Source organism: Motacilla alba, chromosome 18 (genome assembly GCF_015832195.1).
Source record: "Motacilla alba alba isolate MOTALB_02 chromosome 18, Motacilla_alba_V1.0_pri, whole genome shotgun sequence".
NCBI lineage: Eukaryota > Metazoa > Chordata > Aves > Passeriformes > Motacillidae > Motacilla > Motacilla alba.
The window spans coordinates 5,470,389-5,495,534 of record NC_052033.1 but is presented as its reverse complement, the minus strand read 5'-3'; the positions used below and the strand labels follow the sequence as shown (position 1 = coordinate 5,495,534).

Genomic DNA, 25,146 nt, shown 5'->3' with positions numbered 1-25,146 from the left:
GGTGGCTGCGCCACCCCGGCGCCTCAGAGGCAGAGCCACCCCTCGTTTCCCCCTGCCCACCTCGGTGTGGTAGAGCTGCAGCAGCACGGGGCGCGCGGCGAAGCGGCAGTAGTAGAGGATCATGTCAGCCAGGATGGGCAGCTGCTCCCGGGCGTCCTCCTGGGGCTCAGCCTCGGGCTTGGCGCACTGCGGTGGCACAATGCGTCAGAAGGGTGACGGGGCAGGTGGCACCTCCAGCCACAGCTGCCCACCCGCCCCGCTGGGGACGGGAACCTCCTGCCGACCCCCGGAGCCCCGCGTCCATCCCGTGTCCATGTGGCACGGCAGAAGGCTCTCCAGACAGCTCCGTGGGAAGGGGAAGGGGCACGCCCCGCCCTGCCCGCGGCACACACGCACCTGGCACAGGACGCCCATGGGCAGGCTCATCAGCCCCAGCACGTTGCGCTCGTACCAGGGGTCCAGCAGGCCGATGTAGTGCGAGATGTCGTTGGTGCTGCTCTCCGTCCCGGCCAGGGAGGGGTCCTGACACCGGACACTGGGGTCACCCCGAGGGTCCCTCGGCCTGCCCCACCGCCCACAGCACCCCCGCGCCCAGCAGAGCCCCGGGGACACCGGGGGAGGGCACACCCACCTGTGCCCGGGGCGGGGGCTCCCCCGGCGACGCCGAGGGGTGGTGATGATGATGATGATGGTGGTGGTGCGTCTGCGGGGTCGATGGAGCCACGCAGCTCCTCTTGACGGGCACGTAGAAGAACTGGAGCCTGAAGTACCGTGTCAGGGAGGGGCAGGAGCTCTCCTGCAGCCTGCGGAGGAGCAGAGGCGGCTGAGCGGAGCGGCCGGGCAGGGCGGGCGCTGCGGCCCCCGGCTCACCTGCGGGCTCACCTGCGGGCTCACCTGAGGCGGCTGTAGGCGCGGGCCACCTTGCCCGAGATGCGGTCCGAGCCGAACACCACCACGCGCAGCGTGCCCACCTCGGCCTCGTCGTCGGAGCTGAGGAAGGGGCGCCGGGGCAGCCCCAGGGGCCGAGGGGGCGAGCGGGGCGGGCCCGCGCCGGCCCGGGCCGTGCTGCGGCAGCGAGAGCGCGCGGCGGGAGCGCGCGGGGATGCGCGGCTGCGCCGGGGACACGCACAGGCTCTCGGCGCGCCGCAGCGGCAGCGAGCAGGGCCCCGGGCAGTCCCGGCGCTGCACCAGCTGCTGGCCCTTGCTCTTGAGCAGTTTGTAGAGCCGGTGGGTCAGCGACTGGCGCTGCTTGGGCGGCCCGTCCGCCCGCGGCTCCGGCCGGCCCGCCGTGTCCAGCGAGCTCTCGTCGCTGTCCTCGGCGTAGCCACTGTCCATGCAGTCCTTCAGGCTGGACACGAAGGACTTCAGGGACTTCCTGGAGACCATGGTCAGCTCCGAGATGGACTCCTTGGGGGAGGCGAAGAGGGACACCCGCGGGAGCTTGGAGCCCTCCTCGGCCAGCACGGAGTACACGGAGTCACTGGGGATGGCACAGAGAGGGGCCAGCAGCGAGTCCTGCTCAGGGGAGCCGCCGTCCATCTCCACATCCTCCTCCTCCTCCTCCTCCTCATCCTCCTCCTCGTTCTCCGAGGCCTGGGGCTCAGCAATGCTGCACTCCTTGCTGAGGACCTCGTTGAGGATGTCTGAAAGGAACCAGAGGGAGCAGGCGTCTGCCACGGGCTCCAGCAGAGCCACTGCAAACCTGGGACCCCAGACACCACTGCCACTCCTCGTGGCCAAAGCTCTCCTCCACCCTGGTGTCAAGCAAGGAGCTGGGAGCCTCCTCCCCAGTGGTTTTAGATTTCCACAAAAGGCTCGGATGCAATGCAAAGAAAATCGTGTTTCTCTCTTCGAGGTTCTGGCTGGGTCCTCAAAAGGCAAACTGCAGCTGGGCTTTTGCTTCCTTCCCACCCAGCTTTCAGCACGTCCTCACGTTTGAGCCAGGTTTAACTGGAGCAAAGCCAAGCCTTTGGCTGATCAAACCCCGCCTGACCCACCAGGCTCCCTGCCAGGCCTGGCCCAGAGCTCAGCTCCCGCTCGCTGGGGCCAGCGGGGAAGAGCGCGGAGCCTTCCCAAGAACAGACACGCTCCTTCCAGGAATGGGGAAGCACCAGCTCGGCACAGGGGAACCTTCTACTTCTCCAAAACTGCTCCGGGGCCCGGCTGAGAGCTCGGCCAAGGCCTGACTCACCGAAGTTGTCCTGGTCCCAGCTGTAGGTGTAGCAGCGAGCGGGGGGGATGGGGAAGGGCTGCAGCTTGCGGGGCTGGGCCTCGCCTGCGGAGAGAGGAGGGACAGCAGCTGCTTTGAGGGTCCCCCAGGGCCACCCCTGCCAGCTCTCCTGGCCTGGGAGGTGCCCCCACACCCTGCGTGTTTTGGGCAGCCCCGGGCACGCCGCTGTCCTCAGCTCCAGGACAAGGGGACGCGTGACACCGCCACAGCCACCAGATGTCACAGCCAGCACCGGGTTCTGATTTAATGCTTTCACCTCACCCCTCGATTGTTCAAAGGCTGGACAACTCATCTGGTTGCTGTTTAAATGACACCATTTGTGGCTCAGGTGCGGTTATCAAACAGGAGCTTGGTCAGTGCTTTTTTATCGCAGCCGTCGCACTCGGCTGAGACTCTGCAAAGCCGCTCCCCGCTGCTGCTGCAGGGGCTGAGCTGGCAGGAAGCCCCGGGGAAGAGAGGGAGGGACGGGGGAGGCTCACCTGCGATGGCAGGGAAGGAGGCGGCCCCGGCGATGTCGCGCAGCACGGCCTGGAGCCGCTCCCGGGCCAGCGCGGGGTCGGGGCTGGCGGCCGCCGCCTCCTGAGCATCGGCAGCGCTGGCGTAGAGCTCCGAGAGCTCCTCCAGGGGCTTGGACTGCGGAGCAGAGCCGGGGGACACCTTCAGGGGGATCCTTCCACTCAGCAGCATCACTAACGGGGGGCTCTCCCCCCTCCACTGCCCCCGCCCCCCTCAAGTCCCCCCAAACTTTTCCAATGAGAATAAAAATGACTTTGTAAACACCCCAGGGTTTTTCTTGATGGTTTTTTTGCCTCTCCCCCAGGTGTTTCTCTGGTCAAACAAACACTTTTGCTGATTTTCAAATCTGGGGGCCCTTCCTCTCTCCACTGTGGGATGGAAAAGGAGTGGCAGGGTGAAAGGGCAGAGAGCCCTCTGCTCACGCTTCACAAAACACTTCACCCCTCAGGTCTAACCTGAGAAGGGGGAAATGTGCATTTTTCCTCCAAGAAGCGTTACCCAAACTCTTTTCCTTTGCCAAGCCAGTGGTACTTTGGGTAGGAAATGCAGCAGCCCCTGCACGGAGCGGCTCCTGCAGCAGCCCAGGGTGGGCACTGCCCCTGCCACCCGGAGCAGCTGCTCCTGCCCACCCTGAGCAGCTGGAGCGGAGTAAGCGCAGCCCCAGCCCACCCTGAGCAGCTGGAGCGGAGTAAGTGCAGCCCCAGCCCACCCTGAGCAGCTGGAGTGGTGTAAGTGCAGCCCCAGCCCACCCTGAGCAGCTGGAGCGGTGTAAGCGCGGCCCCAGCCCACCTTGAGCAGCAGCCCCAGCCCACCCTGAGCAGCTGGAGTGGTGTAAGTGCAGCCCCTGCCCACCCTGAGCAGCTGGAGCGGTGTAAGCGCGGCCCCAGCCCACCTTGAGCAGCTGGCCCAGCCCGTCCAGGTCGCAGCGGGTGCCGAAGGTGGCCTGGTAGAGGTGCTGCAGGAGCAGCAGCAGCGTGGAGTGCTGGGCGGGCTCGCTGGAGCTCAGCCTGCGGGCGATGGACGCGAACTCGCTCTGCACCTCCGAGCGGTTCAGCAGCAGCACCGTCCTGGGGACAGGGACACGGCTCAGGCCGGGGCACGCCACCAAGCCAGCCCAGCCCAGCTCGTCCAGCCCAGCCCAGCCCTGCCCAGCCCATCCAGCCCAGCACCCACTCGGGCCCAGGGGACACGAGGGAGCCCCGAACATCTCCTCCTGAAGGTGCAGCTCTGGGTGGCCCAGGTCCTTTCCCAGCCTCATTTCCCTCGGGGAAAGGCTCAGTCCCCGAATAAGGAGCAGAGTCTGCCTGCTCGGAGCTGCAGGGGGGCTGGGAGGGACCCCCTTCTGGCTCCTGTTGGGGTGGTGGCCTCCAAAATCACGGGTCCCAGTGTGTCCCACTGCTCTCCAACACGTGCAGCTCCCGGGGGAGCAGACTTTGCCTCCCCCACGTCTGCAGCCCTGCAGGGTCACTGGCACGGGGAGCCCACAGAGCCCGGCCCAGGCCACTGGAAATGCCCCAGGCGCTCTCCTCACCCCTCGCACGGCTCAGCCCAGCCCTCCTCCCGGCCCCTGGGAGGCGCTGCAGCCGTGCCAGCCCGGGGGGTGCCGCAGGGAGCCCCAGCAGTGCCCCCGGCCACACTTACACCGTGGAGCTCTGGTAGTTCTTCACAGGCAGCCCCTGCTCCGTCCTCACCAGCCTCTGGAAGGTGATGCCTGGGGAGAGAGCAGAGCCGTGAGGCACAGAACCCCCGCAGGCTGCTCTGCCCCGCAGCACCAGCTGCCTCTGCCCCCAGGGCACTGCTGAGCTGGCAGAGCCCCTGCCGGGAGCAGGAACGGCAGCGCTGAGCCCCCGTGGGGACGAGGCACAGCCACCGTGAGAGGGGCCAGCGCTGGAGCAGGGAGGGTGAGACCCAGAGCCATGGGAGATCACCCTCAGGATGGGGCAGGAGACCTGCTCCAGCCCTGCTGCCCCACTGCTCCTGTGGGATGGCAGCTCCAGGATGACATTCCCCACCTGCTCCAGCCCCAGTCCCTGCTCCAGCCCTGCTGCCCCACTGCCATGTGGGATGGCAGCTCCAGGATGACATTCCCCACCTGCTCCAGCCCCAGCCCTGCTCCAGCCCTGCTGCCCCACTGCTCCTGCGGGATGGCAGCTCCACGTTTGACATTTCCCAGCTGCTCCCACCTGCTCCAGCCCCCAGGCCTGGCTGTCACACGGGGCCAGCAGGTCACTGCCACCTCCCCTGTTGCAGGGACAGAGCCCACACTGATGCAGGAGAGGCTGCTGTGGGCAGCTACAGCCTGGGGGTCCCCCAGGACTGTCCCCAGGACACCGGGTGACATCAGCAGAGCCCTGTCACTCCCTCAGCAGGGCAGGAAACCCTTTTGGCATCAGCAGGATCCACCCTTATCCATGCAGGGAGCCACATCCCCCTGCCCAGCAGCCACGGGGGACCCCTGACCCCCCCAGGTCACACAGCAGTGACCCTCCTGCAGGGGCATCAGCCCCAGGGTGCAGATCAAAGCTGCTGCGCTCCTGGCAAACATTGACAGCCGCTCATTCTCCGTTAATCTTTGCCCTCGTGGCAGTAAAGAGCTTTGCCCTCGGCCCCCCAGCGGGTCAGGGGGATGTGAAGCAAGCCTGGAAGGTCCTGGCAGCTGAGCAGCAGGGGACACACCCTCACGGAGGATTCCAAGGCTGCAGGCAGCCCTCCCACACCTCCAGCACCCCTGGCAGGGGAGCAAACCCACTGTGCTGGGAGGGGAAAGCTTCCGGGCCAAGGTCCCCACTCACGGCCTGGGGCACTGGGGATGGCACAGGAACGGGGCAGCAGCCCCCACGAGCTCTCCAGAGGTGAGCAAAGCTCAGCCCTGGGCAGAGCACGGCAAGAAACGACCAGGAGGAAGCTGGGGAGCCCCAGGAGTGTCCCCATGTCCCTGCAGCTCTGAGATGAGCCTGGACGCAGCCAGGCCCTGCCTGGTGGCCATGGCCAGTTGTGCTGGGGGTAAAGCAGCCAGTGCAGAGCTCAGGTTGGGATTTTTCCATCTTTTTGTTCCTTTGGAAGCGCCTTTCACCCCACCCCCAAGTTCCCATCTCGCAGGAACTGCTGCCCTGGCAGAGACCCTGCATTTCCCATCCCCCAGAGCACCTTCCCAGGGCGAGGGGGTGGGCGACACCCCCACCACAGGCACGGCCCCTCCCAGGCCTCCCAAAGCCTGCCCAGGATTAATCACGGGCTGCAATGTGCTCTGTGTGATAACAGCCCTTCAAAAGGCCCCAGAAGGCGGCGAGATCCGGCAAAAAGGCTTGGGGAAATAATTGGAGGAGCTGCTCCGCTGGGAACCACAGGACATCCACAAGGAGCCCTTCATTAGGAGGAGCATTGGAGCTGCCCGTGCCCAGGGCTGGGTCACAAGGGGTGTCTGGGCTGGAAAGAACAACCCAGGGAGTGCCTCAGCCCTGGGGAAACCTCCATGGAAGAGCAGCTCAGAGGCTCCAGCCACCCCAATGGCCGTGAAGGGCCCCGCTGCTGTCCCCTCCCTGTCCCTCACACAAAGGGCAGCCTGTGGGGAAAGGACCCTCCAGACTGAAAGCCAGCCAGGAAATCGTTAGCCGTGTGGCTAATTGCTCTGACCCACAGCTGGGGGAGCCTGGCATGCTCCCTGCACACAAGGCACCCACCCACCAAAGCCACCGGCCTGCCCTGCTCCTGCAGAGGAGCCCGCGCCCACCTCGTGCTGGAAAACCAGGAATACCATCCTGAGCGAGGGGCAGGGGCCCGAGCCCCGGAAAAGCTGAGCTGTGGGATGGACACTGCGCTGCCAGGCTCACGAGGCGAGGGGGAGTGAGACAGGAGCAGCAGGGCACCGACCCGGGGCAGGGCTGGGCTTGGAGTCAGGGCAGGGTTTGGAGCTGCCAGGGCTGGGTTTGGTGCAGGGTTTGGAGCAGCCAGGGCTGGGTTTGGTGCTGGGTTTGGAGCTGCCAGGGCTGGGTTTGGTGCTGGGAGAGCCCGGGGCAGGGCTGGGTTTGGTGCTGGGCTCGGCTCTGGAAGAGCCAGGGCAGGGCAGGGTTTGGTGCCGGGTTCGGTGCTGGCAGAGCCGGGGCAGGGCTGGGTTTCGTGCCAGGTTTGGTGCCGGGCTCGGTGCCGGGTTTGGTGCTGGCAGAGCCGGGGCAGGGCAGGGTTTGGTGCTGGGTTTGGTGCTGGCAGAGCCGGGGCAGGGCTGGGTTTCATGCCGGGTTTGGTGCCGGGTTTGGTGCTGGCAGAGCCGGGGCAGGGCAGGGTTTGGTGCCGGGTTTGGTGCCGGGTTCAGTGCTGGCAGAGCCGGGGCAGGGCTGGGTTTCATGCCGGGTTTGGTGCCGGGCTCGGTGCCGGGCTCGGTGCTGGCAGAGCCGGGGCAGGGCAGGGTTTCATGCCGGGTTCGGTGCTGGCAGAGCCGGGGCAGGGCAGGGTTTCATGCCGGGCTCGGTGCTGGCAGAGCCGGGGCAGGCGGGGCAGGGCGCTCACCTGGCGCCTTGAGCTCGTTGCTGATGAAGGTGAGCAGCTCCCGGAAGGTGTCGCAGTAGGGCACGGGCCACGTCAGGAAGCTGTGGTAGACACTGGCGGCTTTCAGCAGCAGGTCAGAGCCGGGGGGGAAGTGAGGAGCCTGCGGGGACAGGGACAGGAGGTGAGGAGAGACCCCGAGGGCTGCGTGGAACTCCGGGGTTTGGGCTGGCCGTGGCAGGAGGAGAGGCAAAGCAGAGGGTGCCCCTGTGCCACCCCATCTCCTCCCAAGGAAGGGCCGCAGGATCCCCTGGGCAAAGCCCCAAGAAGCTCCTTCCCAACCTCCCCAGGCGGGCTCACGTGCCCAAGCCTAAATAGAAATTCCTTTTTAAGCCCCACAAGGCGCATGGATGAATTCCACACAGCCCGTGCTTGTGCAGGACCTGGCAGCAATGACTTCCTCGGGATAATGATGCATTGTGCTGGGAATAATAATGATAATAAAAAAGTATTTCCTGGGAAGGCTCTGCTCCTTTTCATTCACGTTGCCCGTGTGTTTTGCCCAACTATAAAGGGTAAAGAAAAGAATTCCCCTTTATTGTCCTTTCTGATTAGCCCAGCCTTAAAAAAAAATAGCTTCAAAAGCCCTGAAGCTCATTTTCTTTGTCCCTCAGCTGGTGCAATGGTTGCTCGATCCCGATCCCTCTGGATTCATACAGAATCTTTCTTTTTGGGATGAACTGATGGGAGCAGGCTGGGAAGTTCCAGCCAAAGCCACCCTGGTTTTGGAGCCTGCCCTGGGCTGGGACAGTGCAGCAGCCTCAGCACTTACATAGAGCACGGCCGAGTAGAAGAGCAGGGCCAGGGGCGTCACCAGGTCGTAGTCGCACCTCTCCTGCACCTGTGGGAACAGCCCGAGGGCACAGGGGTGAGCTGCTGGCCGGGAGCACTGCCCAAAACACCCCTGGAGGAGCCGGGAGACTCCGGCCCCGCCATCCCATCACCACACCCGGGAGATTCCCTCATCCCTGTGGGGAAACCGGCCCCACAGCCCCAGAAACCGGAGTTGGATGGGCAGAGCCTCCTGCTCTGTCTTCCCCCAGCTCTGGCCAGGCACCCAACCCTCTGGGGCTCCTGATGCCTGAGATTCCATGGAAGCGGCTCTGAGCAGGCAGCCCAGGCACTGCAGGCAGCCTGGGGAGCTGGGCAGGATGGTGGAACCAGGTGGGGAACCCAGGGGTGTGGAATCGAGGGGTGGAATCTGGGGGTGGAATCAATCCAGGGGTGTGGAATCGAGGGGTGGAATCAGTCCAGGGGGTGGAATCAGTCCAGGGGGTGGAATCAGTCCAGGGGGTGGAATCCCAGCCTTTTCTCCAGGGACCAGCCAGCAGAAGTCCCTCACTGAGGGCTCAAGGAGACACTTGCACGGCCCACAGTGCAATAAAGCCTCGGTGAAACCCTCCTGTACCAGACCCCTCTGCAGGCAGAGCAGTTCCAGCCATTAAAAGGACAGAACCATGAATAACCTGGACTGCTCCCACGCCTCTTGCCCACGTGAGGGAAGCAGGTTTTTACCCTCACAGGAATCCCAGCGTGGGGGTTTAGGGATCTGTAACACCCCCGTTTCCTGCCACATCCTCCCAGGATGAGCGGTGGTGCCTCGAGCTCCCCTGGCACGCCATGGGACCGTGGCAGGTCCATCCCATCGTCCCCTCGCTGTGACCCCAGTGGCTCCTGCCAGGCTGCAGTGCAGGGCAGATCCTGCCCGTGCTCCCCAGGGTCCCAGCCCCGCAGGACCCCCGGCACAGCCACAGCGGGGCCTCCACCAGGAACAGCAGGAAATGTTCCATTTGCTCTGCTTTGGGCACGGCCGGGGAAGGGCTGGGGAAGGCTGGAGGAGCTGCACAGAGCCAAGCAGGGCTGGGGGGGATCAAAGCCCATCCCTGGGGACCTGCAGGGCTGCCCCAACAATGGGGACGGGCTCTTCCTCGTGGGACACACAGCACGGGTGCCACCAGAGCTCTGGACCTGCTGAGCCAGCCCCACCCAGCCCCCAGCAATATCTAATGACCCAAAGGCCCCAGCCAGCTTTGCCAGAGCCCATCCTGAGCAAGCCACGGAGCTGCCGGTGCCTGAGAGCCCGCAGCTCCCCTGCCAGCCCCTCTCACCTCCTTGGTCTTGCCCAGGATCTTCTCCACCAGGATCAGGTAGTTACCGGCGTCCCGGCTCACCAGCTCCTGCAGGCTCCAGCAGTTCAGGCACAGCCCGGCTGTGGGGACAGAGGCACGGTCACTCCTGGCCCTGTGGTCACTCCTGGCCCTGTGGTCACTCCCGGCCCCAGCCAGCAGCACAGGCAGCCCAGGGCACACCCTGTCCCCAGCTGGGGCACCGGCAGGACCAAGCTGGGCTCACCCCAGCACCCCGCAGAGTGTGACTGGCCTAAGCCCAGCATGACAGCGAGCCAGAGAGAAACCTCCTGGAGGGCAGAGCCTCTGCAGAGCCCGAGGGATTCTCCCTGGGGGAGACGACCCAGCAAAGCCCCCGGGCGGCAGCAGCGGCTGGGCAGGGGCTGCTCAGGGAGCCTGGGCTTGGCTTTGGTCCTCAGCAGCACCAAAGGGGCCCAGAGTGGGCACGGCACAGGGCAATGCCAGAGAGGGCACGGCACAGGGCAATGCCAGAGCGGGAATGGCACAGGGCAATGCCAGAGCAGGAATGGCACACAGCAATTCCAGAGCAGGAATGGCACAGGGCAATGCCAGAGAGGGCACGGCACAGGGCAATGCCAGAGCGGGAATGGCACAGGGCAATGCCAGAGCGGGAATGGCACAGGGCAATGCCAGAGCAGGAATGGCACAGGGCAATGCCAGAGCAGGAATGGCACAGAGCACTGCCAGAGCGGGAATGGCACAGGGCAATGCCAGAGAGGGCACGGCACAGGGCAATGCCAGAGCGGGAATGGCACAGGGCAATGCCAGAGAGGGCACGGCACACGGCAAAGCCCAGAGCGGGAATGGCACAGGGCAATGCCAGAGCAGGCACGGCACATGGCAATGCCCAGAGCAGGCACGGCACAGGGCAGCAGCACCAAGAGAGGGCACGGCACATGGCAGTGCTGACAGCGGGCACAGCACACGGCAGCGTCGTGGGCGGCCTCGGAAGGATGAGGCTTTGCCATTTCTTTTCTGAGAAGTGTCCCCAGTGCCCTCTTCCTCCTCCGCCTCCCGGTGCAGCTCCTTCCTGGCCTCGGGGGTGGCATTTCCCCTCAGAGTGGGCACCTGGCAGGTCGGAAATCCAGAAGCACCGAAGAAGAAACGGCACCCCCCGAGCTGCCCTTGCCCCCGGCGCTGGGCACGGGCCCCTGGTGCCGTCAGCGACGCCCACGGGGTGGGTGGAAAGCAGAAGGCTCCGTTTCCTCCTCCCCCAGAGCCGCTGGCACCATCTCCTCGCCAGAGGGAGGCGGTTTCTCCTGGGGACTGCCCCAAGGAAGGGCCAGCTCGGGGCAGCTGGGTCAGGGAGGCGCCCAAGGACAGGCACAGCCCAAGCTGGCAGCCACAGCACCCCTTGGGGAGGGCAGCAAGCCAGCCTGCAGCTGCTGAGACACGGGAGGTGGACGTGGATGTCCAGCACAGGGCACCTGCTGGCACCGCCACCCAGCCTGGGCAGAGATCTCCACAGGAAAACCCAGCACAAGCCAGGAGAAATCAGCTCAAAGGGCAAAATCTGCCACCAGCTCCCCAGCACCACCAGAGCCAAGCCCAGGGCTCTCCTTCACCAAAACCTCTTTTTTTTTTTCTTTTCCTGCTCACCAGCAAGCAATCAAACATTTTTCTTGCTTTTCACACCCTAATTTGACCGTGGTCTCTCTCCTGCAGCACAAAGCAAGGCCAGCCCTGAAGAGGTTCCTCCACAAGGAGAAGGTTTTCCTCCCTAGCAATTTCTAGCGGGGATTTTTATGAGTCACAGACAATTCATTTTGATTCGGTTTCTGCAATAAGTTCTGCAGAAAGATCTATTTACACCCGTCACGGGCTCATCCAGGCTGTAAATCTGGGATGGCCAAACCCTCACAGCTCCTCCTTGGTGACTTCACAGCCCTCAGCTCCTCGTCCCTTACTCAGGGGGAGCAACACACTGGAAAGGATTACTCACCCTCTCTGGAGCAACCTTGTGTGAAAGTTAGCACAGAAAAATAAAGCTTTAAATGCTTTACAAAATTCAGCAAGATCTCGGCCAAAAAGCTCTGTGTGTGCGATATTTTGGTGTACAGAAAGGGCAAAAAAAGTGGGGAAAGCAAAGGAACTGGGAAGTGGAAGTGAAAAATGAGGAAGATGAAGGTTCCAGCCCAGCCAAGAGCAAGATGAAAGGATTCACTGACTTGTGAGAATCAACCCTGCCCCAAACAACAGCCTGGACACGACAGCAATAATGAAACTGTCATTTGTAGCTTGGGGAAGGATGTGACAACATCTCTGCTCCGGCTCTGGAACGCAGCAGGGGACAGCTCTGGAACGCAGCAGGGGACAGCGCTGGAAGGCAGCAGGGGACAGCTCTGGAACACAGCAGGGGACAGCTCTGGAACGCAGCAGGGGACAGCTCTGGAACGCAGCAGGGGACAGCGCTGGAAGGCAGCAGGGGACAGTGCTGGAAGGCAGCAGGGGACAGCTCTGGAAGGCAGCAGGGGACAGCTCTGGAAGGCAGCAGGGGACAGCGCTGGAACACAGCAGGGGATGCACTGGGCTGTGGGCACTGTGCTCTGCTTTCCCTGAACCCTTCCTGCCACCAGTGCCCAAACCCTTGCCAGCCCTGCACGCTGGGATGGGGACAGCAGCTCCTTGGAGGCAGAGGGACAAGGAGGGGCAGCCCCTCGGGAAGGCTCTGGGGGTCCTGGGGGTCCCCAGCAGCAGCAGTGGGGCTGGGGCACAGCAAAGGCACCGACACCCACCCAGGGCACGCTGCAGATCCCTGGCAGAGCAGGAACGATAAGAGGGAGATTTCTGAGGTGCAGAACGCCTGAAATTCTCCCAGGAATGTCAGCTCCTTCTGCAAAGACCAGGAGAGCCACAGGAAGGGGCCTGGGAGCCAGGGGACATCACTGGGGTGGGACTCACGGGGCTCAGCACAGCTGCCAGCCCCCAGCCCCAACCCCGGCCCTGCACGCCCCAGTCTTTGCTAACGAGCTGGAGAAACGATGGAGCCGTGCTCTGAAGCTCCCCAGCCCGGGGAGCAGCGCTGGGGGGCTCGGGTTGGAGCTGTGAGTGACACGGGAGCTGATTGATGGTAATTGCAGCAGAGGTGGGCTCTGGGCACACACTGACCTGCTTGGCCACGGGGCTGCTCTGGCCACGCGCTGTCACCGTGCCAAGCACGAGGCCGCGCCGCCAGGAACCGGCAATGTGGGTCACACTCCAGGGCCTGCTTCCCAGAGCAGGGAAGGAAAAGGACACGGGAATCTTGGGCAGAGGCACCCCAACCGAGCCCCCAGGTGATGTGACAGCATGGAAGTGGCGTGGCTCCAGTGGCTGTGAGGGGTAGCAAAGGGATTCCTCTGGAGCTGGCAGCAGGCAGGATCCTGTCTGCATCTCTTTGTTGGTCTTGGAGGGGAAAGGAAAAGCAGAAAGGGTTGAAAGAGCTGCGCAGACAAGAAGGAATCAGAATCTGACAGCCCCCAGATTTCATCCACGAGAGGGTTTGGCAGTGATTTAATCACAGCTCACAGACAGCTACGAGGCAGAAAGGTCAGAGTGACATTCAGAAATTATTTCTGCTCGTTGCTGCTCTGCCCTCACCACGCCAGCCCCAATCCCCCTGAGCAAGGCTCAGCTCTTTATGGCCACCAGGGTATCTGAGCCAGATCTGGGCTGATAACAGCATCCCCGAGCTGAGTGTGACAGTGCAGCACGATCACAGCCTGCCTTGGGGCAGGGCTGCCTGATTGCACAGAGGAGCCTTCCTGGGCTGAACAAAGCCCTCTCCTCTGCCCAGCTCGCTCAGGGACAGCTGGCACCACCAACCACTGCCCTGCTGAGCCCTTACACAAGCCAGACCTGCCGTGACCTGCTCAGGGTCCTGGAACACCCTCCTGCTCCAGCAAAATGCCCAGGAGCACTGGCCAGGCTGGATGCTGCCTCTGAGTGACCGCTGGAAGGGGATGGTCTCCAGCACACCAGCAGCTCCCTCTAACCCAGAGAGAGTCCTGGCTGAGACACCCACCAGGGCCCCGGGGATCCCAGAGAGGAGGCCATGGTTAAAGGTCACCTACCAGCCCATCTGCTGGCCGCAGCGTCCCTGCTCAGCCCGTGCAGACACCGCTCCAGCGCGTGGTAGATCCTGTCCTCCGTGCACGTGGTGTGCTGCATCTTCACTCATCTCCTGAATTGGAGGGGAAAGAAGGAGGACAGTTCATAAAGGGTTGCCCTTGATGGCTCCAGTGTTCACCGGCCATGGTCACAAACCCACCCCAAGTGGCAGGGAAGGCTCCAGAACCGTCCCCTCGCTGCCACACAGCCACCATGACGGAAAGGTCCACGTGCCCTTGTGGCAACGGTGGAAAACACCGAGGGGATGTGAGCCCAGCACACGAGGACATTGTGAAATCGGGCCTGCAGCCCTGCCACCTCCCACCTCCGCTCCAGGGCCCAGGCTGCCACCTGAACCTTGGCTGGCAGAGCCTGTGCTGCCTGGAAGGTTTTATCAGCCAGTCCACATCCATGTCTGGGACACCCGGAGCAGTGACGGGGATGTTCCTGACCTGAGCAGTCAGAGGTGGCCAGGTGGCCACTCCCTCCTCCCCTGCAGCCCAGAGGGACCCTGGGGCAGGTGTCCCCCTCTCCCAAGGCACGGAGATGGGTCCATCCCCCACATTCTTTGCCTCTTGTTTAGAAGCAACACAAATGCGCAAAAGTAATCGAGTAAAAAGAAATAAAAGCTGCCAGTGCTACAAAACCACCTGCAAGGCAGCCTTTGTGTTCACCCTGGACAGCACCCATGCCACACAGCCATGTCATTCCCTGAGATCCCAAAACACTCAATTCTCTGCCCATTTGGCCAGCATTTGGGGCCAGCACCCAGCAGTGGCCGTGCCCACCACAGCCCCACCACCCCTGCCCCGGAGCCGCCGTGACCTGGCAGAGGCTCCAGAGCCCTCCCTGCCCCCTGTCCCCAGCCCGGCCACCTCCACCCAGCCTCCATTGCCAGCAGCTGCCTGGAAGGGCTCAGGAAAGCTGAGCCTGGCTGCTGGAGCTCCCTGGGGTGCAGGGAGCCACCTCCAGCCCTGCCCCACAGAGAAGCCACTAGCAGCTGCCCGGAGGTGAGAACAAACACCCCGAAAACCACTGACCTGCCCAGTGCCTGCGCTCCCCGCACCCCAGAGGGGCTCCTGGGCTCCTCCTCACTGGCAGAGCCTGAGCTGGGCTCTGCAGCGGAGCCTTCGCGTGCGCCCGGTGCCGGGAGCGCCGCGGTGCCGCGGGGGAGCGCGGAAATCGAGCCCGGCACCTCGGCCAGGCTGGGGCAGGAGAAAGGCGGTGAGTAAGAGCCCAGGGTGACTCACAGACACCCTTGCAACAGCCAGCTCAAAAACCAGCTCAGTCCTCGGAGGGGAACGGGCTCCTCACCCCGCAGCGAGCCCAGCATCCCCTCCCGTGTGTCTTGGCACACACAGGAGGGAATGTGAAATAATAAAACACACCCAAGATATTGCTGCCACTTCAAACCACAGAACGCGCTCTCGGGGCAGCCTTTTCCTGCTGTGCCGTGGACCACACAGGAGCCTGAACCTCCTCTGCCAGGGCAGTGCTTATGGAAGCACTTCCCGTGGGAAAGGCCTCGCTTCGTCCACCGCAACGGAGCAGAAACTTTGCGACCTTGTCTGCTGCCCCCTCCTTGCCACCCACGCCGAGCACGATGAGGGCCAGGGACAGCTCTGGAGAACGCAATCTGACCTTCAGGAGCCCTGGTAAGCATCTTGAGAACACCAAGGAAAACAAGTGCTGAGGTCAAGGGTTTGGAGAATGCTTTGCTCTTGATGAGGGTGTTGGGCAGCTGCACTGCCCCGGTGATGGCCCAGCCCCCTCCACACAGCAGGGACAGCATCTGGTTCTAAGAGCCCCAAGTCCTCAGAGAAACCCACCTGCCCCAAGGTTTTGCCCCATTTTCAACAGATGTCCAGCAATTCCCAGCGTCAGGGCTCAGGGCATGGTTGAGCTCATCCCCTCTGAAGGTGTGAGCATCCAAAGGGGCAATTTATAAGAATCTGTTATTATAAATTATTTAATTTTTATTATTAATTATTATAATAAATTTCTGACAAATTATTTTCTTAAAAACCACCGATTAAAGTGAGTGAGAGGAAGCTCAGTGCACCCAAGATCTTAGGATCATGGGAAGTATCCTAAGATTATCTGTGAAGTTGTCCTCCCATGGGTGCCAGACCCTTGGGGAATTTCCATCCACTGCTTACTTAAGAGGCTTCATTCATCTCTGTGGGACACAAAGGCGAACAGACAAATTAAATATTTCTGTTAGTTAACACCGACCCAGTAAACATTTACCCTTTGGTGGGAGGTGGGAACCTGCTGACCACTGCTTTTAGATTTTCCCTTGTCCTGCTTTTTGCTTGAGGTAAAAAGTTCGTAAAAAGGAAAAAAAACAAACCAAAACTTTTTAAACAGAATGAAAAAGAATTATCAACAAAACCCATCTTTTTCTGCTGCGCTGTGAAGCCACCAGAGGTCACGGGAAAGCCTTGGGGCATCACAGCTCCCTGACAAGGACTTTCCACTCGGCTGGGAGCCGCTGGGGTTCCCCCGATCGCCCCCAGGGCCCTGGGACCTTTCCCCTGCAGGGCTTTGCTGCTGCTCAGGATCTGCTCCCGGCCAGGAGCAGAGGGTCCCTCAGCAGCCACGGTGACACCAGCAGCTCTGTGCGGCCAGGACAGGGCACAGAGCTGCCTTTCCAGCAAGGAAAACCCCTCTCGCGGGCTGAGGTCCACCTGAGCCCCATCTCCCACACCCAGAGGACTGCTCTGAGCTCCCTCTGCAGCGCTGGAGCCCAGGGCCAGAGGGGAGAGCTCCAAGAGCCAAAATGAAGCAGTGAAGAGGAGCAGACCCCCCTGCAGGACACCTCTCACCCCCCAGCAGAGCAAAGCCCCGGAGCCTGGGTGTTATTGTGATGCTTTATGAAAATCCTGGCGCTAGGATTTTCTTCTGAGAAGCCTCCGAGAGGAATGTAAACAATAACCTTCTGATGGCTGTGGAATGTAGTTTGGAGATGGTTTACCAACAGGTTCATTTTTGATTGGCTTCGTGTGGATCTTTTTTACTTGATAGCAAATCACAGCTAGCTGTGTCGGACTCTCTAGTCAGTCACCAGCTTTTGTTATCGTTTTATTCTATTTTTGTTTAGTTTTCTGTTTGTATCATTCTATTCTTTTAGTACAGTTTTAGTATAGCATTTTTAATAGAATATAATATATATCATAGTATAGTAAACCAGCCTTCTGAAACATGGAGTCAAGATTCTCATCTCTTCCCTCGTCCCGGGGACCCTCAAACACAACCACACCTGGGGGCTCCGCCACCCCAGGCAGGAAAGGCTCCAAAAGCCAGGAGAGCAGGGCCAGGCAGACACAGAACGAGCCCAGATCTCCCCTCCTGCTGCAAATCCCAGCAGCATCCCCTCGGGACCGAAAGGACCTGCCAAGGACCTTCCAGAGGGGATCCTGCAGGGAAAGGACCCGCCAAGGACCTTCCAGAAGGGATCCTGCAGGGAAAGGACCTGCCAAGGACCTTCCAGAGGGGATCCTGCAGCTCCACCAGCACCGGGGAAAGCCGCGGGTACCCTCGGGCCAGGACAACGCCCTTTCCTGCCCCGGATTGTTCTGGGGCTGAGCATCCTGGGCAGGAAACAGGAGAGGAAAAACAAAGCCCGTGGCCCTCGGGAGCGGCTCTGAACGCACTGCCCAGGTGTGGGGACAGTGGCGGTGGGTGCAGGGACGCGGATCCCTCACCTGGGTTGGTGCCAGAACATGGCTCAGCACCCGGAGGGCTTTGGGCACCAGGGGAACCAGAACAAGAAGCCTGATAAGGCTGAAGGAAGCAGGAGCTTGCGCTGATGCTGCAGCAGTCAGAAAATCACTTCACTTGGTTTAAAGCAAAGGGATCCTACCCAGAGCTGTTCCCAAGGTGAGATCCTCTGACAGGGGGATCACCAGCTCCTCTGAGCTCCACCTCAGCTTTCTGCCTCCTCCAGCTCATCCTGGGGGGCAGGACAGGAGGTCTGGGAGATCCTCACTGCAGAGGAAGAGCTGGGCACCGAGCTGGGCCCTGGACACTGAGCTGGGCACCGAGCTGGCCTCTGGGCACTGGGCTGGGCCCTGGACACTGAGCTGGGCACCGAGCTGGCCTCTGGGCACTGGGCTGGGCCCTGGACACTGAGCTGGGCACCGAGCTGGCCTCTGGGCACTGGGCTGGGCCCTGGACACTGAGCTGGGCACCAAGCTGGCCTCTGGGCACTGGGCTGGGCCACCGAGCCGGGCCCAGCAGTGTGGCAGCTCGTGCCTGGTACCTGCTCCTCCAGTGAAACTGTTTTTCTTAGATTACAGAAGAAAATCTTGGGTTTCAGCTGTTTGCTTGCAGGATTTCACTGCCTCCCCTCCGCCTCACAGAGGAGCCAAAGATAGAAACCCGGAGCGAGGGAGGGAGGGAGCAGCTGGAGGAAGCCTTTGTAGGGCACGGGGCAGTGCGGGGAGAAAGCTGCGATTTTCAAGAAAAACTTCACCTCGGTGTTTGTCAGCGAGCGAGAGCCGTGCGCGGAGCAGGAGATGAGGCTGATAAGGTGTTCGCTCAAACCACAGCAAGGCAGGGTACCAGGGGATCCGGGAGGCAGCTGCTTTGACAAACATCCTCTCAGGGCGCCTGCAGAGGAGGCTCTGCCATCCAAAGCCCGCTCAAACAGGGCCGGGGCCAGAGGCTGCTGTGGCACTGAGGGCGAGGACACAGCCAGCCACGGCAGGGATCGTGAGGACATTCCCTCCCCGGGCTGTGAACCCTCCCGCCACAGTCCCCACTCTCTGAGCCAACGGGGGAAGAGGCAGCAGAGGAGGAACACAGAGAATCGCTCCCAAAGAGCGCCGTAGGCAGTGGTTTCATCTCAAAGCAGGAGATAAAACTCCTGGCACGAGGAGAAAATCTACCTCTGGAATAACAAGAGCACCTGTGCCTGCAGGATAACGGTGCTGAGGGGCAGGAATGACACGGGACATCCCACTGCTCCTCCTTCCGCAGGAGGAAACGGAATCCTGAGTTATGAGTGGGAAATGGTGCTTTGGGAAGAGGAGAGGTACCAGCCCTGGGAGAAAGAGCAGGAGCAAGCCCTACCCAGGCAGCCTTTCCGAACTGCAACGCCTGATTTACACCAGAAATGTGAGAACTGGGGAGCTCTCGAAGAGCCCCGACTGCCAAGCCCCCCCAGAGCCCGAGCTCAGCGCCTGCTCTCGCTGTCTCTGAGAACCGGGCTGAAGGAGAGGCTCCCAGCACGGGCCAGGGAAAGCACCTAACGTGCAGAGCAGTTTCGGAGCCCTCCGAGTGTCAAACAGCACTCGCAGAACGTGACACAACAGTGACAGAGCAGCGGCCGGGTTTGCACCGGGGCTGGCTGCCTGCTCCCCGTGCCGGCAGCGCTCGGCATCGCGCAACCCCGAGCAACGGCACCCTGCAAGCCCCAAAGCCCTGCAGGGAGCGGTGACCCTGCTGTGGGGCTGCAGAGAGGAGAGGACAGGCTCAGCTCGGCCCCCCGCCCGCAGCGGCAGCGCTGTGCCCGCTCAGCAGCAGCGGTTTCATCGCCCGGCCCCTCCCGGCACGGCCCCGGGATCGGAGCAGGAAACCCACAGGAGGCTCAGAAAAGCCTAAGACGAGTCAGCCCCACTCAAAGGCCTCCATGCCAGCCCCTGGCGTGCTGCAAAGGGGAGTTATTCAATGGGATTTCCCAAATCCCGGCCCCAGATCACCTGCGTTTGCAGCCGCAGCTCAAGGCTGGGCTTGGCGGGTGAAGGATCTGTGAGCGCCAGAAAAAAAACCCGAGAGTGCAAACAAACAACAGCAGCTCCAAAGTGCAACCGCCTCCGTTTGGGAGATTTGGAGATAAAGGCTCCACTGAAAGAAAGGAAAAAATCCAAAATATCGGGAGCAGGGTCCCAGCACTGCCCACCTCAGCTGCCCTCGGCTCTGGCAATTGCTGTCCCCCAAGCTGATAAAGGCACAGAGAGGCTGCTGGAGCATCAGGGGGGACCCACAGCACTCCCAGGGTGAAACAGGGCCGTGGGGGCTCCCAGCATCACGAACCAGCTGCCAAGGGGGCACCTCTGCCACATCCCTCCACAGGAGCAGCCCTGGTGATAACGGGGATGTGTGACCTCAAATTTAGGATTGAGCCGTCCCAAGGGTGTGAGACCAAAGCTGCAACATGAACCACAGGAGGAGCAAAGCCAGGGCTGCCAGAGACTCAGCAAAAAGAACAAAATAATCCACGAAACTGTTCTGAGGTGAGGGAATTCCTCAGTGAATGGAGAGGGTGCCAAAAACACCAATCTGCCCAGAGGGTGCACAAGGAGAGATGTGGAGAGTCTCAAGGAGTCAGAACAAAACCTTGCAACTCATCATTTCAAAACAGTGTTTGTCCCCTTCTGCCTGTGATTCAAAAAGCAAAAATCAAGCCAGAAAAAAATGAAACTTCTCGCTCCTGATCAACAGAGACATCCTGCTCCACACACCAGTTTAGAGTCACACAGCAAAGAGCAAGCCCCCCGCAGCCAGCCCTCCCTGGGGGCAGCGGGACCCAGGTGTTTCACCTGCCCCCAAGGAGGTTCCTGTGCTGCTCTGCCCTCCTGCAGCATCCCTGAGACATCCCAAACCTGGAGCTCCAACTCTCCTGTGTCTCCAGAGCTCCCGGTCAGTTCCACTCCCTGTGGAAGCACTCGTGGCTCCCTGGGACCAGGGACAGCTTTAACCCCGTGTGAGGGCAGGTGAAACACCTGGCTCACACGGGGGAACTTCGGCACCTCCCCTGCACAGGAGGCAGAGCTCCTGCCCCGCGCAGAGACCAGGGAGGGGCTGGAGTCTCCTCCCCAGGGTATTCCAGAGGCGCCTGGACACAGCCCTGTGTCCTGGGATGGCCCTGCTGGGGATGAGCCGTTGCGATCCCTTCCAGCCTGGCCCACCTGGGGTTCTGGGATGCGAGGGCACCTTAAACCCCGAGCTGGCACAAAATCCAGTCACCAGAACGACCCCGTGCTTGGCTCAGCTTTTCCACCTTCTCTATTTGAACCGCAGCACTCACAGCTCAGGTCACACCTGGGCACCCGGGACTGCTTCTGTGAGGCGCCTGGACGAGCTGGTTTACACATCGAATTATTGTAAAACAGAAACAGCCCGGGCTGAGCCAAGGGAGGTCACTGCCAGCACAGGCAGAGGAGGCTCACGGCACGTCCCCACCTCCCACCTGAGCGCTGCCGGGCTGGCAGCAGCTCATTCCCCTTCTCACTCACCTCCGGGGGGACCGCGCCTCATTTCTGCGCTTTTTAACCTCAGAACGCCGACTCAAGGCAGCTGCGAGGTCACTCTGCCAGAGCTCGGGCTGGTGGCTCCCGGCTGCAGCCCCCGGCAGGGATCAAAGGGCCCCGGAGCTGACGGGATCACTCAGGGAAGGACGGGGGGTCACTGAGGGAAGGATGGGGGGGGTCACTCAGGGAAGGACAGGGGGGTCACTCAGGGAAGGACGGGGGGGTCACTCCCAGGAAGGACGGGGGGTCACTCAGGGAAGGATGGGGGTCACTCAGGGAAGGATGGGGGGGTCACTCAGGGAAGGATGGGGGTCACTCAGGGAAGGACGGGGGGGTTACTCAGGGAAGGAGGGGGGGGTCACTGAGGGAAGGACGGGGGGGTCACTCAGGGAAGGATGGGGGTTACTCAGGGAAGGACGGGGGGGTCACTCAGGGAAGGACGGGGGGGTCACTCAGGGAAGGACAGCTCCCTTGGGAATGTCCCGCACTCTCCAAATCAACACGGGAGGTACAAAGACACGGCTAATTAACCAGCCTGGCCCCTGCGCTATTAGGGACAGCCAGTTAGCGGCAATTCGCTGTCCTGGCGGTGGATGAACACTCGCTGCCGCTCCGGAGGGCAGCTCCCCCGGGGGAGAAGTGCAAAGTGCTCTCGGTCCCAGCTCTGTGCCCCCAAAGCCCCTTCCCGAGCCGCGGCAGCTCTGTCCGCACAGCCGGGGCAGCGCCGGAGCCCCTCCTGTGCAGGGCACTTCGCTCCTCGGCACAAACATGGATGACTGAAATCAGTGACCTGCCCTGCTCCTCAGGGGGTGAGGAGTTTGAGGGGCACCCTAAAGCTCCGTGCCTGACAGGGTTGTTGGGGTTTCCCCTGCCCCAGCATCCCCCAGGCTCCCCGGGGGTCCCAGCGCCTGCGAGGGGGACAAGGCCCCAGCACTCGCCACCCTCCCAGGCTGCCCACCCCTGCAGGAATACAGCACAAGCTGCTGCTGTCCAGTGCTCCCAGAGGGAACCACGGTCCACGATTGAAGCCCAGAGCTGGGTGAGACCTCTCTGTGCCTCAGTTTCCCCTCCAGCAGGAGCGGCCGAGGCTCCTGCTCAGCACAGTCCCTCAGCTGCAAAGGTAGAGGTGAATTTTCCTTCATCCTCTCACTTTCATCTCCTACTGTAACCTTCCCAATCCCACTTACAAACCCGGCAGGCAAAGCTGGCAGAGCAGCACACACCAAAAAAGCGTTTTTATAACAAAACATCCTAATTCTTCACCGAGGTTATTTCTAACCCGCAAGAACCACTTGCCTTAACCAAGACATCCTGCCACGGGCACTCAGCCACCCATCCTCAAACTCTCTGAGCAGCAAAACAATGACACAGAGCCAGAACTGCCCATGCAGCAGCAAATTGCAGAAATAAAGCCACACACGAGAACACCGCATGTTCCCAGCAGCAGCGCAAGCAGGGGAGCTGTGGATTTGACCACTGGGACCAGAGCTGCCCTGGAACTGCTTTGTCGTTTTTATTTTTAAATCCCAAATTTCTCAGAAACAGAATACAGAACTGCCCCGTCCAGAGCCTTGCTGCTGCAGCAAGCACTCAGCTCGGTAAATCTAATTAACGAGCCAGGAAAAGTGTCACTCGTTTGCTAACTACTGCAGCCGGGCTGCCAAACAGACAGATAAAGGATTTAGCTGGGGCCTATTCCAGCCAGAGGAGCTGGGAACCTGGCAGGGAGAGCAGGAGATTAGAGGGGGCTGAAAAGAAAAGGAGAGGAGGGGGAAAGAAAAAACATCCCGGTAGATTAGCCCTTTGCAAATGCGAGCATGTAAATCAGCTTAGCTTTGCTACAATGCCACCCTTGTGAGCATCTGGGCACAGCAGCGGGCAGGGCCTGCCTGTCCTGGAGCCCCAGCCAGCAGCTCCTGACAGAACAGCAGCCCTGCTCCCCCAGCCCCGCGCCCCCAGCCCCCCAGGCTCACACAGGAAGCCAATTAGGGGAGACCCGGGAAGATTCATAATTGCAATTAAGGCTTCAAAGGGCTGCTCGCGAGCACGGCTGTTACGGATGGAGCTGGGGGAGGGAAAATCCCAACAAACTCTTTGAAACGCGGGGATTCAGGATACCCCCGAGCTGGAAGAGCTCCTCACCCCCGGAACGAGGCATCTCCTGGCAGAGAAGGACCCAGCCCTGAGGGGCCCAGGCAGGACCGAGACATTCGGGGTTCAATCTGCATCAAAGGGATCCAGCATTTGTCCCTTCCTGCTGCTGACCCTCCATCCCATCCCATCCCATCCCATCCCATCCCATCCCATCCCATCCCATCCCATCCCATCCCATCCCATCCCATCCCAAGATGTCCTCGTGGCTCTGGCCCCAGCCATGGATCCGCTGCTCCGCCGTGCCCTTGGCAGGAGACAGGGCTGAGAAGAGCTGAGAGAACAAGGAACTCACCCAAGGCGCCAGGGCCACCCCTGGAGATGTGTGCAGAGCACAGAGGGGCTGCAGCGGCTCCTGTGCCCCTCAGGACGGCTCCACTCTGCCCGTGCCCGCTGCCAGCCCTCGCAGGCACTTCCCTGCGCTGGCACCTCCTCTGCTCACACACTGCCAGCTTTCCCTGCAGCCCCTCCCGGCATCTCTGGGCAGCTGCAGGACACCTGGCCGGCAGGAGCGGAGCCGGGGCTCAGGCTCCCCTCACTGGGGATGCTCCTGCTCCCTTCCCCCAGCCCCCAAAGCCCCAGCAGCTGCAGCAGGAGCCCCAGCCCAGCCCAGGCTCAGGGGAGGGCTGCCGTGGGACCCCGGAGCTCCCAGGGATGAGGTGACTCCCCCTCAGTCATCCACAGCACGTCCCAAACTGCTGCTGCTCTCTCCCACAGGTCCAACTCCTCCTCTGCCCCTCGGCTGCCCTGGGGAGTCGTTCCCAGGCTCAGAATCTGTGGCGTGACCTTGGAAAGTCCTCCGTGTCTCTGGAAATGCTCTGGCTCTGGGTATTTTTGCATAAGCTACTTTCCCTGGGATGTTTTGCCCTGGTGCTGAGCACGTGGGGCTCGGTAATCAAATGAGGTCAAAGAAAATTCCAGCCCAAAGCCCGGCGGCCTCAGGGGAGCGGCCAAGAGCATCCCCAGGAGCAGAGCTCGGGGCTGGCCGGGGGCTCTGCCTCCCGAGCAGCACCACGGAATCAGCCCCAGTGGGAACACTCCTGTGGAGACCAGCAGCATTGCACGAGACCCAAAACAACCCACGGGCGAGCAGGGACACGGGATGGTGCTTCCCAAGGGGGAAAAACAGAAGGAATTCCCCGGAGCCTGCAGCCCCCATGCTCCGGGGTCTCCTGCCATTCCAACACTTCCCAGCTGAGGAGGAAGGCCCAGGCCAGGAGCTGGATCCCAAACCCATCCCACACAGATCCCCCTCCCCAGCCCGTGGCTGGACACGGTTTCCAAGAGCAACCCACACTTCTGCAATTTCAGAGATCTTCTTACCCCACCTTCCGTGTGCTGCGCCAAAAGGAGAAGTGCTCGGGGCCAGGGGGAAGTTGTGGCACCCTTTCCTATCCTGGAGAGGATTTCAGGCTCCTGCCACATCCGAGGGGCAGCTCTGGCCACGCTGCAGGGCCGGCCCTGCTTGGGGCAGGCAGTTCCAGGAACATCAACAGTCGAGAGCGAGACGACACAGAAACAAAGCCCACAGGCAAATGGTGTGGGCAGAAACAGCCAGGCTGCCCCTGGCACTCGCCAGGCCGCCAGGTGCCCCAGCAGGGCACGTGGCCGTGGAGGGCTGGGCGAGGAGGCACAGGAAAGCAGCTCCGGGGCCAGGCGAGGACTTTGGGCTCCCCTAAAGGATGGCACGGGTGGGCGAGCTGGGCTCGGGCAGTCCTGAGCCCTCCCCCCTGCTTGGAGGGGTCGGCTCTCCCGGGCAGCAGCAGAGCCAAGAGAGCCCCTCCTGCCCCGCGGTGCCCAGCTGGAAGCGCAGCTCCATCCTCACAGCTGCTGCCAAATCCGAAGGGAAACCTTCCCACCGCCCGTCACCAGATTCTGCTCCCCTTGCTCAGCGTGAGGGCTCTGCTCTCCACTCCGCAGCAGACTCAGTCACGCTCCTGTCCTCGCGGCCATCGAGGCCTGGATTTCTGCTGCCACGATGGGAATTCCATCCCCGTGCAGAGGGAAAGGTCTCCTGCATCCCTTCCCGGGGGGTTAAGCCCCGTTGGCAGACGCTTTCTCCAGCACCCCTGAAGTGGCTCAGGCCCAGCACGTCCTGCTCACAAGCTCTTCTGGAGCTCATCTCCAGAGGCACCCCGGGTGTTTTCAGAGGGACTGTGCACCAGCACTGGGGTTGCAGTGCATTAATTAGCAGTGATTACAATCAGCAGGGAGAGCA

At 61.8% G+C, this 25,146-nt stretch overlaps 1 protein-coding gene across 1 annotated transcript in view; it reads right to left on the bottom strand.

The window, feature by feature from the left end:
• PIK3R5 (phosphoinositide-3-kinase regulatory subunit 5) overlaps positions 1 to 25,146 on the bottom strand; it is a 40,952-nt gene that overhangs the window by 6,886 nt on the left and 8,920 nt on the right. Inside the window, 13 exon segments of the mRNA XM_038157419.1 lie at positions 61 to 186; positions 397 to 522; positions 632 to 803; positions 895 to 1,034; positions 1,036 to 1,643; positions 2,192 to 2,275; positions 2,710 to 2,863; positions 3,639 to 3,813; positions 4,388 to 4,457; positions 7,250 to 7,388; positions 8,058 to 8,126; positions 9,394 to 9,494; positions 13,485 to 13,594. Coding sequence (XP_038013347.1) covers positions 61 to 186; positions 397 to 522; positions 632 to 803; positions 895 to 1,034; positions 1,036 to 1,643; positions 2,192 to 2,275; positions 2,710 to 2,863; positions 3,639 to 3,813; positions 4,388 to 4,457; positions 7,250 to 7,388; positions 8,058 to 8,126; positions 9,394 to 9,494; positions 13,485 to 13,581 — 2,061 coding nt within the window. The 5' untranslated portion in view covers positions 13,582 to 13,594.